The sequence below is a fragment of the Leucopleurus acutus genome (genome assembly GCF_964270905.1).
Source record: "Leucopleurus acutus genome assembly, chromosome: 16".
Classification (NCBI taxonomy): Eukaryota; Metazoa; Chordata; class Mammalia; order Artiodactyla; family Delphinidae; genus Leucopleurus; species Leucopleurus acutus.
Genome location: NC_139158.1, coordinates 66,783,655 through 66,801,571, shown reverse-complemented (window position 1 = coordinate 66,801,571; position 17,917 = coordinate 66,783,655). Strand labels below are relative to the sequence as shown.

Below are 17,917 nucleotides of genomic sequence, written 5' to 3'. Positions count from 1 at the left end.
AATTAATTAAGATTCTAAAAAAGAAAAATACCTACTCTTAGAAAAGCAAACACAATATATTGAGATGTCAGCTGTTCCTAAATATAAATACAAGCTTAATGCAATTCTCATCTTTGGCAGAGTCTGGTTAGATGTTCACTAGCTTCTCTTTTCCTCCTATGTTCTCTTGCAATTAAGTGTGGCATATGTTTGAGTTCCAGCCAATGGAATATGGGTAGCAGTGATTTACATCACAGTTCAGGAGCTGGTCCATGAAAACCTTCCACACAATTTTCCTTGCTCTCTCTCTTTTCCATCTTCTAGCCAGATACAGAGGCACCTGCCTACAAAGTTAAGGCCCTAATAAAGCCACATGTTGAAGATGGCAGAGACTCTGCCAGCCTGGGTCCCTGAACAACTACCTAAGCAGAGCTGCTCCTTACCCAAAACTTTATGAAACATACTGTACTAAGCCACTAAGATTTTCAGGTTCATCTGCTAAAGGAGGATATGTTCCTTACCCTAATTAACACACACTCCAAACCCCAAAAGGTTTTGTGAGGTTCTTCTGTTCACTTGTGTTTTGTAACATGTCAAATGGATTCTAAAATTCATCTAAAATGTTAAACAGGCAAAAAGAGATTTTTAAAAATATTCCAAGAAATGTTTTAGGGAAAAAGATATTAGTCCCACCAAATATCAATAACTATTATAAGATTAAAATAATTAAAAGTGTTAATCTCCTATAAGAATGAATTAAAGATCAATGGAATAATATGTGACCCAAAGACAAAATCCATATATATAAAGGAACTCAATGGCACAAAGGAAACAAAGTCAGAAGAAATCATAGGTGAATATCTATCTGATCAAAGAACAAAGGAAGACTTTCTAATCTTAAAGGAAACAGAAAATAATCACAGAAAAAGACAGATTTTAAAAAATAAACTAAAATCACCGAAAGATGAAAAACACACAATACAAACTGAAAAAAACATGATAGAAAATGATTAAGATCCCTAACTTATAAACAGGTCATACAGAGTAATTTAGAATCACTAATACACAAATAGAAAAATGAGGCTCGTCAAACCAGAAAGAAAAGGTATGCAAGGAAAAAGTTTACAAATCAAATAGTATACAACAGAACCAAAGTTCCACAGAGCACAAGGATGGGGCTAGTAGAGAGAAAGGTAGGAAGCAATGAAACTGAATTGAATAGAATTACTATAAAAAAAGAAAGAGCATGAAGTATTACTTTTAGCAATTTGTCCCTCTGTGAAATTCTATGGTGTACCCTCAGTGAAATTTTAAACCACGCTACTAGAGGAGAGGTCCTGAGAGCCAGACTGACCAGTCAGTGCTGGTCATAGAGAGGAACAAGCTAGTCTCCAGTCCCCACAGAATGTGACAAAGTCCTGGGAGAGAGATCATCATCCAAGCTGCACCAACAGGCAAGAGAACAAATGCTGCACCTACTGCAGGGAACAAGCCTCTAGAGAGTGTGGCCCAAGAGCAGCTGAGGACAGCCTGACCCTGCTGGGACAGGGAGAGCAGGGGCACATGATGTAGATGTGTGTGTTGTCCAATTTGGCTCCATCTGATGACTGGGCTTAACAGCCACACTGTGAACTCTAACAAGGAGTTATAGCACCGTTCCTGTCCTAAGACACTCACTGCGTAAAGACCACATGAAATACAACAACAACAGTACCTTAACATATGTAAAAAGCGAAACCATGTCTGTGCAACACACTCATTATCCATTTCAGGAGGGATCAGACTGGCATCTTCATCGGGAACTTTAAATGGAGGAAATGAAGGACCATATGTAAAGCGTAGCAATCTAGAAAATAAAAAAAATCATACCAGCAAGTTCATTTTGTAACAGAATGGAAAATACATTCAAACATTAAAATATACTAAGAGAAATATGATAAGAGAAAATAGATGAAACTTGTATTATACATCACTGAAGTGAATAAAATAAAAACCCTTGTTTATAAAATAGATAAACTGGAAGAGGATTTCCAGTTTTATAAAGGATTTTTTAAAACATGTATTTCTATTTTTAAATAATTAATGTTATTTATAATTTAGTTCATATATTTTTAAGTTATATAATTTATAAATTTATTTTATTTACTTATAAAACTTCTTTATCATTTTATAAATTTATGTATTTAACTGTAATTTTATTTTACTTATATGATTTTATTATAATTATCAAATAAGTGATTTTATAAATTAAATATTATATCTCATAAATTTTATAATACATCTTGTATATAACATTATAATATGTATAACATGTAACACACAATGGTGTATATAATAATTATACATAATATAATTTTATAATATATACTATAACATAAATTATAAATCAAATATTACTTTATAAAATTAAAAATTACCTAAAAGTTTACTTTAAAATTGCAAATAACAAATCGTATAATACACAATTATGCTTATGTTGATTATATAATTAGTCATGTAATATAAATAATAAATTCTTTAAATTATTTTTAAAAGATTCATCGCACTGCAAATGCCTTCAACACAACTAAGCTATAATCTATTCATAATAACTGCTATATAACTTTAAATGAAGTTTAGAATTTATGGTGTGTGTGCCATAAAATGAATTTGACAATTCAATTAATTAACTAAATATTAATATTCCAAATGTATTAAAACTGTTCAAAGCCCTTTGACCCAATTATTAACCTATTATAATTAGAATAGATTATAATCTGTATTATAGTTATATAATCTAAAGATTATGCCTTAATAAAATAACCAGAATATACACAAAGACTATGTATAAAGTACTCACATATCAACAATGTTTTTAAAACACAGGGAAAAACTTAAATATCAAAACAGCAGGGAAATTATTAAATGAATTATAATTCCATTTATAAAATGAAAAACTATAAAGCCATTAAAAAATGATCTTGAGATCTATTTAAGAAGAAAAAAGGTACATGTAATTACTGGGACAAGAATCAGACAACAAATAAAAAAAGCAGATAATACTATATCAAATAATCTCAAATTTATTTTTTAAAAAAGAGAAAACAGGAAAAATACATTCAAACTTTGGTTATTTATAAGTGATGGATATTTCCTCCTACATCTTCCAAATTTTCTATTATAAGCATGTATTGCTTTTATAATCAAGATAAAATGATATATTATTTAAAAATAGATTCATAATATTGACATTCACAAAGATATACCAGAATCAATAGAATACTCCAAACCTTCATCTTAGTTTAAACGATGATAAAGAGATAAACATTTATTAACTCTCAAAATGACCAGTCTACCTTCTGATACATGATACCACCTACGAATGATCTGTTCTCACCTCCACCACTACCCCACCCCCAATCAAATCTGAATCAGATCAAGTCTCTAGATCTAACCACCAGTCGACAGGAAATACAGGGGACAGAGGAACATGCTAATTAACACAACTAGGACATAATCAGAAAAATCCAAAATGTGAAGCATTCTATAAGACAAACAATCCAGTTCAACAAAAAAACTGCAAGGAAATAAAAATGAGAGAACAGTAACCTACAGTTTAAAATAGGCTTAAGAAACATGTCAACTAAATACAACGTCCAAACCTTGTTTGTGTTCTGATTCAATGGAATCAACTATAAAAAAAATTGAGACATTCAGGGACATCTGAACACTCAACAGCTAACCAATATTAACAAACTATTAACATTTTGTTTAGGTGTGATAAATGGTATTGTGATTATGTTTAAAAAAGAATGCTCAGGGCTTCCCTGGTGGCGCGGTGGTTAAGAATCCACCTGCCAATGTAGGGGACAAGGGTTCGAGCCCTGGTCTGGGAAGATCCCACATGCCACGGAGCAACTAACCCCGTGCGCCACAACTACTGAGCCTGCGCTCTAGAGCCCGCGTGCCACGAGCCCCTGCTCCGCAAGAAGAGAAGCCACCGCAATGAGAAGCCTGTGCACCTCATCGAAGAGTGGCTCCCACTCGCTGCAACTAGAGAAAGCCTGCACGCAGCAACGAAGACCCAACACAGCCAAAAATAAATAAGTAAATAAATTTAAAAAAAAAGAATGCTCAACTTTTAGAGTCATATTAAAAGAAATGAAAAAAACAAGTCTGAAAAAAATGAAGCCTAACAGTTTACTCACAGAATAGTGATGGCATTATATATAAATGGTAAAAAAAAAAAAAAAAAAAAGTTAAATTATTATAATAAAATACTGCCTACTTTGGTTACACAGGAGAACATTATAGTATGCTCCTATTTCTGTAAAATTATGTATAAACATATATAATAAGACTTCTGGTGAACTTAACTCTTTCTGTTATACCTTTCTTTGGTTTGTTTTTTAAAAATAATGATCATGAATATTTTAATAATCAGAATAAGAGTGGGATTTTGGGGGTGGGAGTGGTAGGGCTCAGAATTTATCTGCCTCTCCAAAACCTGCTTAATCTAAAATGTTTTAGATTAGACAGGCACTAGCCAAACTGACACATCTATTTTAAAAAAGTGGTTTGATTCTCTATCTAAAGTACAGTAATGAGAGACACAGAATAGAGACTTTTTACCATGTACTCTGTGAATCCCAGAAAGACACAGAACTAGGGGAAAGCTACCCAAGGTCAGACGGATGAAGGAAGGCAAGTGGATGATGATAACTTACCTTGAAGTGAGCGCACAGATGACCTTGCTCCACTGCTCCACCACTGCTGGGTGGTGCCTCCAGTTAGCCACCATCTCCTTGGCTGTTTTCCAGTAAGGAGGTGTTGGGAAGCACCGAGTACAAGCTAGTAACCAAACCTCAAAGAGAACACCAATCAACTTCTCTGCTAGATTCTCAGCAATGCCACCTTACCAACAAAAAGAAAACATCTTTGGCATACTTATTTGTAAAGCAGAATCTTTAATTCACTGACTTGGGAGAACTGGTCAAAAAATGAAAATAACTGCAATGTTAAGTTTTGACTTTCAAATAATCACTTAACAGAGAGAGCAAAAAACTATTCTTAGAAGCTCCTATGAAGGAAATCATGGATATATCAACCCATTATCACTTTGAAAGTTTTCAAGTGGCCCTGCTCGGTTCGTATTGCAGATCTTAATCTTCCAGCAGTGGGACAAGGAGTACAGAGGGAAGAAAAGAAAGGATGAGTGTCTATAATGAACGACTGCTATGAGTCAGTTTCTGTGCACACAGCTCATACACATTAATTCTGCAGGATAGGTATTTATAATCTCTAACCAATTTTCGATTATACCCATTTTGAAGATGAGAAAACAGGTTCAGGAAATTTAAGTAACTTGCCCAAGTTCACACAGACAATAAGTAAAGGAATCAGAACAAATACCCAAGACTTTTTACCTCTAAACTTTGCTATAAAATCCTTCAGGTGTTTGAAAGCGACCCTTCAAGGGAGAGGGAGACAAAGAAGGGAGCCGAACGACTGGTACTGGGCAGGACAGAGCCTCAACCATGAAAACAGAGCGGCTCCTCTGTTCCAAGCCCTGGAACTAGGAAGAACAGCAGTGGTCTGTACTCTGCATAGCTCCAAAAGACAAACTTGGGACGAGAAGGAAAAGTCCTAAGGATTCCTATTTCAAATGGGCAAAAATGAAGTTTCAACAATAATAAGCCACAGAAGTGGATGGATTGCCTGCCTTATGGTGCTGAAATCCCTGCCATGGGGAGTGTGTAGCAGAGAGATACACTATCTGTGTCTGGCTAGCTATCATCAATACCAGACAGGGTATTCCTATTATGGGGTCCCTTGCAACACTAAAATTCTAGGGTTTTTTTAAGATATCTTCCTGGACACTGCATTTGTGTGAGAGCACAAGCACACTCACATGTGTTAGCAAAGGGACTACACAGATGAATAAGCAATAAGGGAACTTGGAACTAGAATATCAACTTATTGTCTGTGTATACTGTGCATACAAAGCAGGATGTCTAAAATACACTCTAAAGTCTTATAAAATTGGAGGCTTTTTAATGGCTAGGCAATGAATGACATACTGTCATACTTCCAAATAGAACACTTTAAGATTCTGTAGGGTTCATTTGCTAAACAAAATATCTTCTAGCTATCAAGTTCTCAGAGTCTACCTGGATAACTACTTTGTAATCAGGTACATGAGTTGTTTCGTATATAGGCTCTATCCTAATATACTGAACAAGCTACTGTTACTGTCATTACCAAACATGCACTAATTCACTGAGCCCCTCACTATATTAGCAAAATCATCACTGAAGGTAACATAACTTTCCATTGTGCCTTTGAGGGTTTTCCATTCTAAGAACTGTTCATCTTGGTTTGTCAACTGTAGTGCCAAAATTTAAATCCCCACAGAGTCTACTACTCATTGAGTCTAAAAGTAAACAGCATTTGGAGCTCAGAAATAAATTAGAAAAAAATTAACAAACCTTGAACAGTTGGTGGTGCTAAAAGTATGTCATTAATCTGCAGAAGAAACAACAGTAAGACTTCCCAGGTTTCTCGGGCCATAATGGATGACTCACGGGCCAGTTTTTGAATGGCTCTCAGGACCTGTAAGCATAGTCGGATCTGACTGGAGCCCTGTTCCTGTCTGAAGAAGACAAACAGTCATCACTGACAAGCCTTGAGGAGAGAATGCAACAGTTACGGACAGGTGACTTTTGGACACAGCAAGCAATGATCCAATGATACTCCCTAACAGCGTCAGCAGACAGAATTAGGTGCACCCTCTTCAGTTCAAAGCTACTTCCTCGTCATACAGTTTGGCCCTCTGGGATCTCAGCCTACCACTCTTAAAAAGCCTGAAGAGCTCCTGTGGAGATAGAGGATAATAGAAAGTAAACTTCACCTCTAGATTTTTAGAGGATAATAGAAAGTAAACTTCACCTCTAGATTTTCTAAGTGTGCAATGTGCCTGGCGCATACAACAGATACTCAATAGGTTTCTGCTGAATGAATGAGTAAATACCCACAGCCACTTCCACTGCTCACACAGCAGAATGGCCTTTGTATTCTTCTAAAAAATTTTAAACACACATTTACAAGAATTCTGCACGTGATTTCATAGTGCTCACAAGTCCCTCTGAAGCTAATGTCTGCTAGAGAAGAGCCTACAGAATGGAATATCCTAACAGATCCCCAAAACTGACGAGATATAGAGGCAATTGCCTCAGAAATGAGCACCTGCTACTGCTGCTCTACAAAAAAAAAGGCAACATAACCCAAGATGGGGGCTCCAAAGGTACCCAAGATACTCCCAAAGAACAGTTTTATAACGCTTTTTAGTCCACAGGACCATTTTTCTCCAACAGAATTAGATCAATATATCAGGTCCAAGCTCCAGCCCTTATCCCCACTGTCCAAAGTGGATCACCTTGAGAATTTCAAGAATCGTAGTAAACCCACTGCACCAGCAAATGCTGAACTGCCCTCCGGAGTTCTCATGTGAAACCCAAGACAAGTAACTAATACTACTGAAATAAATCTTGAGGCCAAGTTTCTATATATTATGACTCATGTTACAAATTCATAAAACATGTCTGAATGAGAGTAGGGAATCGCAGAGCTGCCTCAAGAAATCCAGAAATTGAAGTGAGTGCCCTTAGAACTCCCATCACAACCTCAGAATAAAGATTCTCAGATTCTGGGCCATGACCCAGAAAACCAGAAACTTACACTGGAGTTGCAAAAAAATGACAACCTTAAGTTTTCCCTAAAGAAGTCAGATCTAAAGTAAAATGATGAGACATTCACTTAGGAAAAGCCAAGAGTCCCCAAGAACAGGAAGATGTCCCATGTTCAGTTTGATGTGAATCCAGTCCATGGGAAGCCATGAGGCTCAAGCTTGTGTCTGTTGCTCTGGCTACTAAAGAGTAAGAAATACGTAACAGCCCCAAACCTCATGTAGCCATGTAAGAGGGAACCGAGAATAAGAAATAAAAATACCACTAGCAGTCCTGGGGGTGACACTCTTGCAAGATAGCAATGACATTAGAAGCCTCCCAAATGGTAACCCAGGCCTACCCACCCTTTCTAGGTACCACCTGCCCAGTGGCAGAAAAGGAAACATCTGCTCCTTAGGTACTGTAGCCTCACTCAGACAGCCTAAATTTAAGAGCAGTGTCCAAGTTTCCACAGCTAAGAGAAACAAGGTAATCTTTACTGAAAAATAAACAGAAAGGTCTAAACACCAAAAATATTCCTTTCCCCTTAATATTTTCAAAAGCAACTTGTGAACTTCAGAAAACTGTTCTAGAACATGGGGTGGTGAATTATGTATGGCCAATGGGTCAAATCTGGCCTGATATCTGTTTTTGTAAATAAAGTTTTATTGGAACACAACCATGCTCATTTATTTATATATCATCTATCGCTGCTTCCCTACACCAGCAGAGTTGAATAGTTGTGACAGACACCGTATGGCCCACAAAGGCTAAAATATTTACTATATGACTCTTCACAAAAAGTTTGCCAACCACTGCTTTAGAAGAACATCACATTTTCTAAAGAAGTTTATTTGAGCAATGAAGACACTAATCAATTTTAAATGATGGGTCACTCTTCACTCAATTATGCAAAAAAAAAACTGATAGGCAAAAAGAGAAAGGCTACATCCACTCTGACTTAATCTCTAGCGAAGTAGTAGAGGCTGTTTCCTCTATTCTGAGTGTTAGTTTTCATAAAAACAACTAAGTAAACTTGATGACAATTTTATGAACTATCTGAATTAAAAAAAAATGAAACTTCCAGTAATAGGAGATGAGATCATAACTCCCAATATTTAGCATTGAAAATATTCAGCTCCCTAAGACATTACTGGCCATGAGAACTCTAATACTCAGTTCAGCACCCACTCAGAAGTATGCACACACACACACTTTTGAGAAAATAAGCTAACTACCAAACAGTAAGATGAATAATTTATAAGGTAGTCATGTTTCTCAAAAGAGAAAAGCCAAAGCAAAAGCCTAATTAACTCAAATGTCATTGATTTTTCTCATCAATACAAACTGAGCACTGAGAGTTGGTAAGAGTACAAAGAGGAAAGAAACACAGTGACAGTACTATCCATGAGACTGTCCCACGCACTAAGAAAAAACCTAGTAAATTAGTCTCCTAAATGGGATGACAAGAAAGCATTAAAAGTATTACATCATTTTAGAAGAACCTGCTTAGCCACAAACAATATGTCACTTACTTCCCATCATTTCCTGTTATAATTCTATTTGAAATCAATAAATATAAGCAACCAGCATTTTATTCACCCTAATGTAATACCAGTACTGCTCTAGGTGCTGTGGAAGTCCAAACTATATACAACCTAGTTCCTACCCTCAAGTTGGTTAGATGGGGAAATGAGACATACACATTTTAAAAGATAATAAAACTGGAGAGATACAAGAAGTACACAGGAAGTACCCTACAGGCTCAAAGAAGGTGTGATCACTATGGGCCTGGATGATCAGGTAAGGCTGAATTTAAGATGAACCATCAAGAGAGAGATGTGGACAACTAGGACACATCTAGGACAGGGAGAGGAGTATGAGGGTGGAAAAAGAGTAGGTAATGATGGAGAAGATCTTTAAGGAGTCTTGGGAGAATGTTTAATTTATGAGTCTGACCAAAGAGCAGGGCTCACGCAGAATTAGCAGCAGCTAATCTGGTTAGGGGCCAGATTACAGCAGGCATTTCACACAAGATAAGGAGTTTACAGGCATACCTCACTGTATTGCACTTCATTCTGTTGCACTTCACAGATATTGCAGTTTTTTTACAAACTGAAGACTTGTGGCAATCCTGCATTGACTGAGCAAGTCTATCGGCACCATTTTTCCAACTGCATTTGCTCACTTTTGGCACATTTTGGTAATTCTCGCAATATTTTCATTATTATATCTGTTATGGTGATTGTAATTGTTTTGGGGCACTACAAACCACGCCCATATAAGACAGCGAACTTAACTGATAAATGTTGTGTGTGTTCTGACTGCTCCACCAACCGGCCATTTTCCTGCTCTCTCTCTCCCCTCAGGTCTCCCTATTCCCTGAGAGATAGCAATATTAAAATTAGGCCATTTAATAACCCTACAGTGGCCTCTAAGTGTTCAAGTGAAAGGAAGAATCATGTCTCTCACTTTAAATCAAAAGCTAGAAACAACAAGGACCTACCTTATAGCACAGGGAACCATATTCAGTACCCTGTAATAACCTATAATGGAAAAGAATCTGAAAAAGAATATACATATGTGTGTGTTTATATATATATGCGTGTGTATATATATATATATGTACAAAAAACTGAATCACTGCTGTACACCAGAATCTAACACAACATTGTAAAAAGGTAGAAATGATTAAGCTTAGTGAGGAAGGCAAGTCAAAAGCCAAGACAGGCTGGAAGCTAGGCCTCTTGCACCAATTAGCCAAATTGTGAATGCAAACAAAAAGTTCTTGAAGGATATCAAAAGTGCTACTCCAGTGAACACACAAATGATACGAAGAGAAACAGGCTTACTGCTGATATGAAGAAAGTTTTAGTGTCTGGATAGAAGATCAAACCAGCCACAACACTGCCTTAAGCCAAAGCCTAATCCAGAGCAAGCCCCTAACTCTCTTCAGTTCTATGAAGGCTGAGAGCAGTGAGGAAGCTGCAGAAGGAAAGTCTGAAGCCAGCAGAGGCTGGTTCATGAAGTTTAAGGAAATGCCTCCATTTAAAAGAAAAAAAAAAGTGCAAGATGAAGCGGCAACTGCTAATGTAAAAGCTGTAGCAAGTTATCCAGAAGATCTAGCCAAGATAATTAGAGTGGCCACACTAAACAACAGATTTTCAATGGAGACAAAACAGCCTACAGCCTTCTATTGGAAGAAGATGCCATCTAGGACTTTCATAGCTAGAGAGAAGTCAACTCCTGGCTTCAAAGCTTCAAAGGTCAAGCTGACTCTCTGGTTAGGGGCTAATGCAGCTGGTGACTTCAAGTTGAAGCCAATGCTCATTCACCATTCTGAAAATCCTAGGGCCCCTAAAAATTATGCTAAATCTACTCTGCCTGTGCCATATAAATGAAATAAAGCCTGGATGCCAGCACATCTGTTTACAACATTTTAAGCCCACTGGTGAGACCTACTGCTCAGAAGAAAAGATGCCTTTCAAAATATTACTGCTCATTAACAATGCACCTGGGTCACCAAGAGCTCTAATGGATGTGGACAAAGAATGTCACCTGCCATTTCAGTAAACAAACAATATTGTGGCCATAAAGCCATCAGCCACTGCAGCTGCCCCCCCCACCCCCATGGTGCACCCTGAGGGGACTTCAGGACAGAGAGAAAGAAAATAGTGGCCCTAGGTAGTTAAGATGCATACCAAAGGAATAATTTCAATGAACCCAAACTCTTGCAGCTTCCCATACACAGAAAGGCACTAAAATCATTAACTTGAGATTTCTGTTTTTTGATTAGCAGTAATCTTTTGATGTTCCACTACACAGTTTTGTTTTTCTCCCAGCAAAACTCCTATACATCCTCGCTCCTCCCTTACCTCTCTGGAACAGCCCCTCAGAACTGAGAAACAGTATCCGGGCTATAGGCTTCAGTAAGTCCACCGAATAAAACATAATTCTCAACTTTTCGACTGTGCATTTTTTTCAGTCAACACTGAGATGTACAACAAGATTAATGTTTGCCTGCTAACCCAAAATCCATTCTGCTGCCCACGGATCAAGGAGCAATTCCGACTTTCAAGTTTTATTATTTAAGAAATACATTTCTTAAGACTATAGCTGCCACAGACAGCGATTCCTCTGATGGATCTGGGCAAAGGAAATTGAAAACCCTCTGGAAAGGATTCACCATTCTAAATGGCATTAAGAATATTTATGTCATGGGAAGAGATCAAAACATCAATATTAATAAGAGTCTGGAAGAAGCTGATTTCAACCCTCACGGATGACTTTGAGGGGCTCAAGACTTCAGTGGTGGAAGTAAATGCAGATGTGGCAGAAATAATAAGAGAACTAAAATCAGAAGTGGAGCGCGAAGATGTGACTGAATTGCTGCAATCTCATAATAAAACTTTAATGGAAGAGGAGTTGCTTCTTATGGATGAGCAGAGAAAGTGGTTTCCTGAGATGGAATCTACTCCCGGTGAAGATGCTGTGAAAATTATTGAAATGACAACAAAGAATTTAGAATATTACATAAACTTAGTTGATAAAGCGGCAGCAGGGTCTGAGAGGATTAACTCCAATTTTGAAAGAACTACTGTAGATAAAATGCTATCAAACAACATTGCATGCTACAGACAAATCATTCATGAACTGAAGAGTAAATCAATGTGGCAGACTTCACTGCTGTCTTATTTTAACACATCGCCACAGCCACCCAAGTTTCAGCAACCACCACCCTGATCAGTCAGCAGCCATCGCATTGAGGCAGAACCCTCCACCAGCAAAAAGATTTCAGTTCACTAAAGGCTCAGATGGTTAGCATTTTTCAGCAATGCTAGTATTTTTTAATCAAGATATGTAATTGTTTTTTTAGACATAATGCTATTGCATATTTACAGACTACAGTATAGTATAAAAACTTTTACGCACTGGGAAACCAAAAAATTCATGTGACTTGCTTTATTTCAATGATCGCTTTATTGTGGTGGTCTGCAACCAAACCTGCAATATCTTGAGGTATGTTTGTACAACTGATCCTATAGCCCAGAGCTCTTAATGGAGATTCCTCTTTTTTAATTCAGATTTTTCCAAAGTAATCTTCCTTCTAAATTTAAAAAGTTAAAATTTACAGGGCTGGTTTTTGGATGATTCAAAGTCCTCATCATCTGACAGATCAAAAGCCCTAACCAGAACTTTTCCAAAAGGAGGGAAGCCCACTTGCCCCTTCCACAGACATAAAAAACAGCTGAAAACAGATTTTTCTCAAAGGAAATCCCTACAAATAGGTAGGCAACTAATGCTCTCTTCTCCATTATTTTCTATATTTCCAAAATCCTTTATAGTGACATATAATTCTTTTAGAATGGGAAAAAAATGTCTTAGGCACAAGTAAGGCAATCTTACATTACAATATTTAAGGTCTCTGCCGCAGAGATAGGGGAAAAACTCAATAACAAACTGTCAAGAGTATTCTTTTGGTCTACTACAAATGTGCCTATAATTTCAAATCTGCTTACTTCAATGTCTTCATTCTCTCATAAGAAAGATTCATTTTAAGGTAGATGGCTTAGTCGCCATTAGCTTAAGTGGAGACAAGAATTATGTTAGGCAAAAGTATGAGTTTTTTTGACTGGAAGGGAAAGGGGTCACAGTATTTTAACATCTAATAGCTATCAGATCTTAGAAGCAAAGCCAAAAGCCGTTAAAATGAACACACACTTGTTAAAGAGTCCTAGTAAACATTATATAAGCCCATCTCTCTCATTCATATTAACACACTCTTTAACTGAACAAGTAATGAAAGTTACTGTTCAAAGGTCTAACAATGAAATCAGTTCCCATAATATAAAAAAGTAACATTGATGAGTAGTTTATTATGATCCTAATAACAGGCCAGATAGACTAGTATAGCTTACCTTGGTACAAAAAGATTCTGCAGGTGTTTTAGTATACTTTGAACATATAGATTAGGCTCTTTAATAACTGGCAATGGAATAGAATCTTTCGGCAACACTAAAGCCATAATCCAGTCAGTATATACATCAACACAATATTTTACAGTCTCTCCGTCCAATGGAAGGGTCAGTCCATAGCAAATTACTTCCATGGTCCATTTTACCTAAACAAAAAAAAATATACATATAGAATTATTACACATTCCTATCTGTATATCAGTAGATTGATTTAAAATGTTAACCTCTTATTGTCAAAAACCTCTCAACTGAAGTATATTCATCTCAACATACATCAGATTAATTCTACAGAATGTACTTTCCATGTATAAGACATAATCAGGGGGCTTCCCTGGTGGTGCAGTGGTTGAGCGTCTGCCTGCTGATGCAGGGGACACGGGTTTGTGCCCCGGTCCGGGAAGATCCCACATGCCGCGGAGCGGCTGGGCCCGTGAGCCATGGGCGCTGAGCCTGCGCATCCGGAGCCTGTGCTCCGCAACGAGAGAGGCCACAACAGTGAGAGGCCCGCGTACCGCAAAAAAAAAAAAAAAGACATAGACAACGTTTCCTAAGCAAAAGATTTAAGAAGAAAATAAATTACTTATTTCTAATTAAGCCTATGTTGGCTTTCACTCCTTAAATATTATTATTGTTTGCTCTGTAAAATAAAAAGTACAGGTCATCTTGATTTTCCATAGAGATCGGAGGCACAGAAATAGAAAATTTTAGATATTTTTCTCCACTTAATTTGCATGCAGGTATGTGTGTCATTTAGGAAATCACTTACATAAATTTAATTATATTCCATTTCCAGATTATGCAACTTTAACAAACAACAGGAAGGAAGATGAACTGCCCAACTCTTATTTTGTGACTATTTTCATTGGCAAAGAAAACAATATTTTAAATGGAAGGCCAAGAACAAACAGAGGTCAGAAGGGACTGAAGCTGGGTAAGATCTTAAAAAGGCACTTGGCTGCACTAAACGAGTTCCAGCCTCCTGACCTGTCTGAATCACAGGGGCCGAGAGAAGGTGCCTAAGAGACTGCTGACCCACTGCTTGCAGTCATGAACGAATAAGGCACAATGAGAAAGGGGAAATGGCCTAATTTGCAAAAGAGGATGAAACTATATTCCAGATAATGTAGACTGGAAAGTTTAAGTGAATTCCAGACAAAACTCTGGGACAAATTACTAAGCAGATGATCAGTGAGCACTTATGAAAGGGAAGCAGGGTCACTGAGAACCAGCCTGCTCAAAAAGAACAAGTCATGCCAGACAAGCTTCATTCCTTTATTAAGAGGGTTACTATGAAGGCAGCTGACAAATGTAGAAACCTGGCACTGATTTAAAACCAGTTTCTGAGGTACTTTCATAAATATTATCTAAACATCAAAATAACTGGTGTGAGAGGGTAAACTATCCTCATTTTATTTTTATTTTTTATTTTTATTTTCTGGCCACACTGCATGGCTCGTGGGATCTTAGTCCCCCAACTAGGGATCAAACATGTACCCCCTGCAGTGGGAGCGTGGAGTCTTAACCACTGGACCGCCAGGGAAGCGTGGAGTCTTAATCACTGGACCGCCAGGGAAGTCCCCATCCTCATTTCATACATAAGAAAACTGAAGTTTAGCAAATTAAGCAATTTGGACCATGGCACTCGTTTGGAAATGCTGGAGCTGAAAATCTAGTCTTCCAACTAGAAATCTAAAGCTATTCTCACCATGCCATTAACAGCCTTCTCTGGCAAAGGGGAAACTGGGTTTTAACAAGAAATTTGGTCCTTGTGGACAAGATGGAAAGATACAGCCCAGAAGGAGGTAGAATGGTTGGATTTGTAACTGGTCAAAATAACATGTCAGAATAGCAGTGGATTACCGTACCAAGATCATTTTGGAAGAAGATGCCCAATGGCATGCCAAAGGCTCTGCCAAGATTTTAACTTGGAGAAAACAGATTACATGCTGACCATTTGTAGATATCACAAAGCTAAAAAAAAAAAAAACTAACTTGTTAAATAGAAATTCAGGATTCAAAAAGATTATAACAGCTTTGGGCTTCCCTGGTGGCGCAGTTGTTAAGAATTTGCCTGCCAATGCAGGGGATACGGGTTCAAGCCCTGGTCCCGGAAGATCCCACATGCCGTGGAGCACTTACGTGTGCCACAACTACTGAGCCTGTGCTCTAGAGCCTGCGAGCCACAACTACTAAAGCCCATGCACCACAACTACTGAAGCCCGCATGCCTAGAGCCCGTGCTTCACAACAAGAGGAGCCACCCCAATAAGAAGCCCATGCACCGCAATGAAGAGTAGACCCTGCTCACCACAACTAGAAAAAGCCCGCGCACAGCAACGAAGACCCAACGCAGCCAAACATAAATAAATAAAATAATTTTAAAAAAAGATTATAATAGCTTAAAACTAAAGCTGAATCTAACAAGATAAATACATGTACTGAAATTTTTAACCTCAGAACTACAAAGGCTAAGGGTAGAAAATACATAACAATATAATAGAAAGTAACATATAACAGCAATAAATGTTAAGAGTGACTATAAAAACACAGTGAAGCTGTGACAAATGAGGTGGGAAGGGGTATGGAGGGGGTGGGATTTAGCTGAACAAGAGAAAGAATTTTAAAACAGGTTGCAAGTCCCTAATTATCACAGGAAAGACCAAGGAGAAGGTATCTTTGGTAATATCTTCACACAATAGTTCAATTGTATAATTCGAGAGAACACTGGATTCAAGACCTATTCTCTCATATCCTTTTGAGGGTAGGAAAGGAGAAAAAACAAGGGCTGCACTGAGCACCTTTATCTACTCACATGCCATCTCTTCCCAGGAGAGGGCAGAAGGAATTACAGACACCAAGAAGAGAGTGCACAGGACAAGTCCTGGTCCTCGGGGTAAGTCTCTGCCAGGGCACTCTGAGAAGAAAATGCTCCTCAGTATGAGGGGCTTCCCCTTTGGCAACCCAGGCTCTTTGGCCTACAGAGGGTAAATAAAATACTTCCTGAGCTATAAACCTTAGTCTCCTAACTAGAGTTGTCTTATATCTAGATTAAGCCTAATCTCTCCTTCACAAGAAATCAAAATGTAAGTGAAAAACGGTGCAGTGTCTGAGAAACAGGTAAACCCAAAGCCTAAAGGTTGTATGAACGTCCTCAAGCACAGGGGACAAGTTCTAATCCCGATCTTAGCCAGACCTCATACTAGCAAGCTCTGTATCACTCCATTCTCAGGGCCCCTTCATGACTCCCCACTGGCAACTTAACTTCAGCCCCGTCCCCTGAACCCAAAAACAGAGGACCAGCTCTAGGCCAAGCCACTCCAAAAGCTCCTCATCTTTAGGAACAGCAAACACAACCCCCATTCCAACCACGTGGGCTCACAGCTATACAGACTTAGCTGCTCTGTAGCACTCTTAAACCGAGAAGTCAGACAAGGGTAGACTGGGATGGAGACAGCGGGAGAGCCTCAAGTGCAGCACACATGTGTAGCCTGAAGACAACACAAGATGGGCCTTCAGTCAGAGGCCATCTAGACGTAGGAATGAAGACCTTCCAAACACAACCTCTGAATTGAAATCTGAAGACTAAGCCTAAAACTTAGGGAAAGGGACCTGACAGGCAAGTCTCTGTCTCAGCTCACAGCTCAAGTGGAGAACTGGGTCCAGCTAGCAGGAAGTCCCAACAGCACAATGGTACAACCTATTCCTCATAACTCCCACAGACTCTGGACCCCAACCCTCAACCCAAATACGGTCAAATTAAGACGTCACACCACACTGAGCAGAAATCCACTTAAAAAGAAAATGTTAGAAAAATTATTCTTCTGTAACAAACTTATATTTTCACAGAGTAGAATGAAATGAAAAAACACTTACTTCTTTGTCAGTTTTCAACAAACTCTCACCACCAGCCGCTGAAAGGGTACCTAAGGCCTGCCCGAGAGGATGAACCACCGCATTGGCCACCTCTCGCCCAACGCTCTCTGGATAGCTGTGTAGCACACTGGTGTGGCCCTGATCATTCTGAATCACCAAATGCAGCGACCTCCACTCAGAGTACATCGTGCCGCTAAAGGACTATCCAAATGGCACCTGAAAAGACAAAAGAGAATTACAAGTCAAACTATATTGCTGCAAACTAATAAAACTTAGTAAAATACATATTTACCCTACATAGCAAGATAAAGAAGCTGTAAATATATTGCCTTGAGAAGACTGAGGAAAAAAAACATTTAAATGTCTTGAGAATGTCCTAAACAGCCTC

General features: G+C 38.2%; 1 protein-coding gene across 2 annotated transcripts in view; it reads right to left on the bottom strand.

Moving 5' to 3' along the window:
* RALGAPB (Ral GTPase activating protein non-catalytic subunit beta) overlaps window positions 1–17,917 on the bottom strand; it is a 100,366-nt gene that overhangs the window by 63,168 nt on the left and 19,281 nt on the right. For both annotated transcript variants that reach the window (XM_082857417.1, XM_082857418.1), the window contains exons 2-6: window positions 17,530–17,745; window positions 13,601–13,803; window positions 6,447–6,610; window positions 4,686–4,872; window positions 1,694–1,825 (exon numbers count right to left, since the gene is read on the bottom strand). In XM_082857417.1, the coding sequence (XP_082713543.1) occupies window positions 1,694–1,825; window positions 4,686–4,872; window positions 6,447–6,610; window positions 13,601–13,803; window positions 17,530–17,715 (872 nt within the window). In that variant the 5' untranslated portion in view covers window positions 17,716–17,745. The remainder of the gene's footprint in view (window positions 1–1,693; window positions 1,826–4,685; window positions 4,873–6,446; window positions 6,611–13,600; window positions 13,804–17,529; window positions 17,746–17,917) is intronic.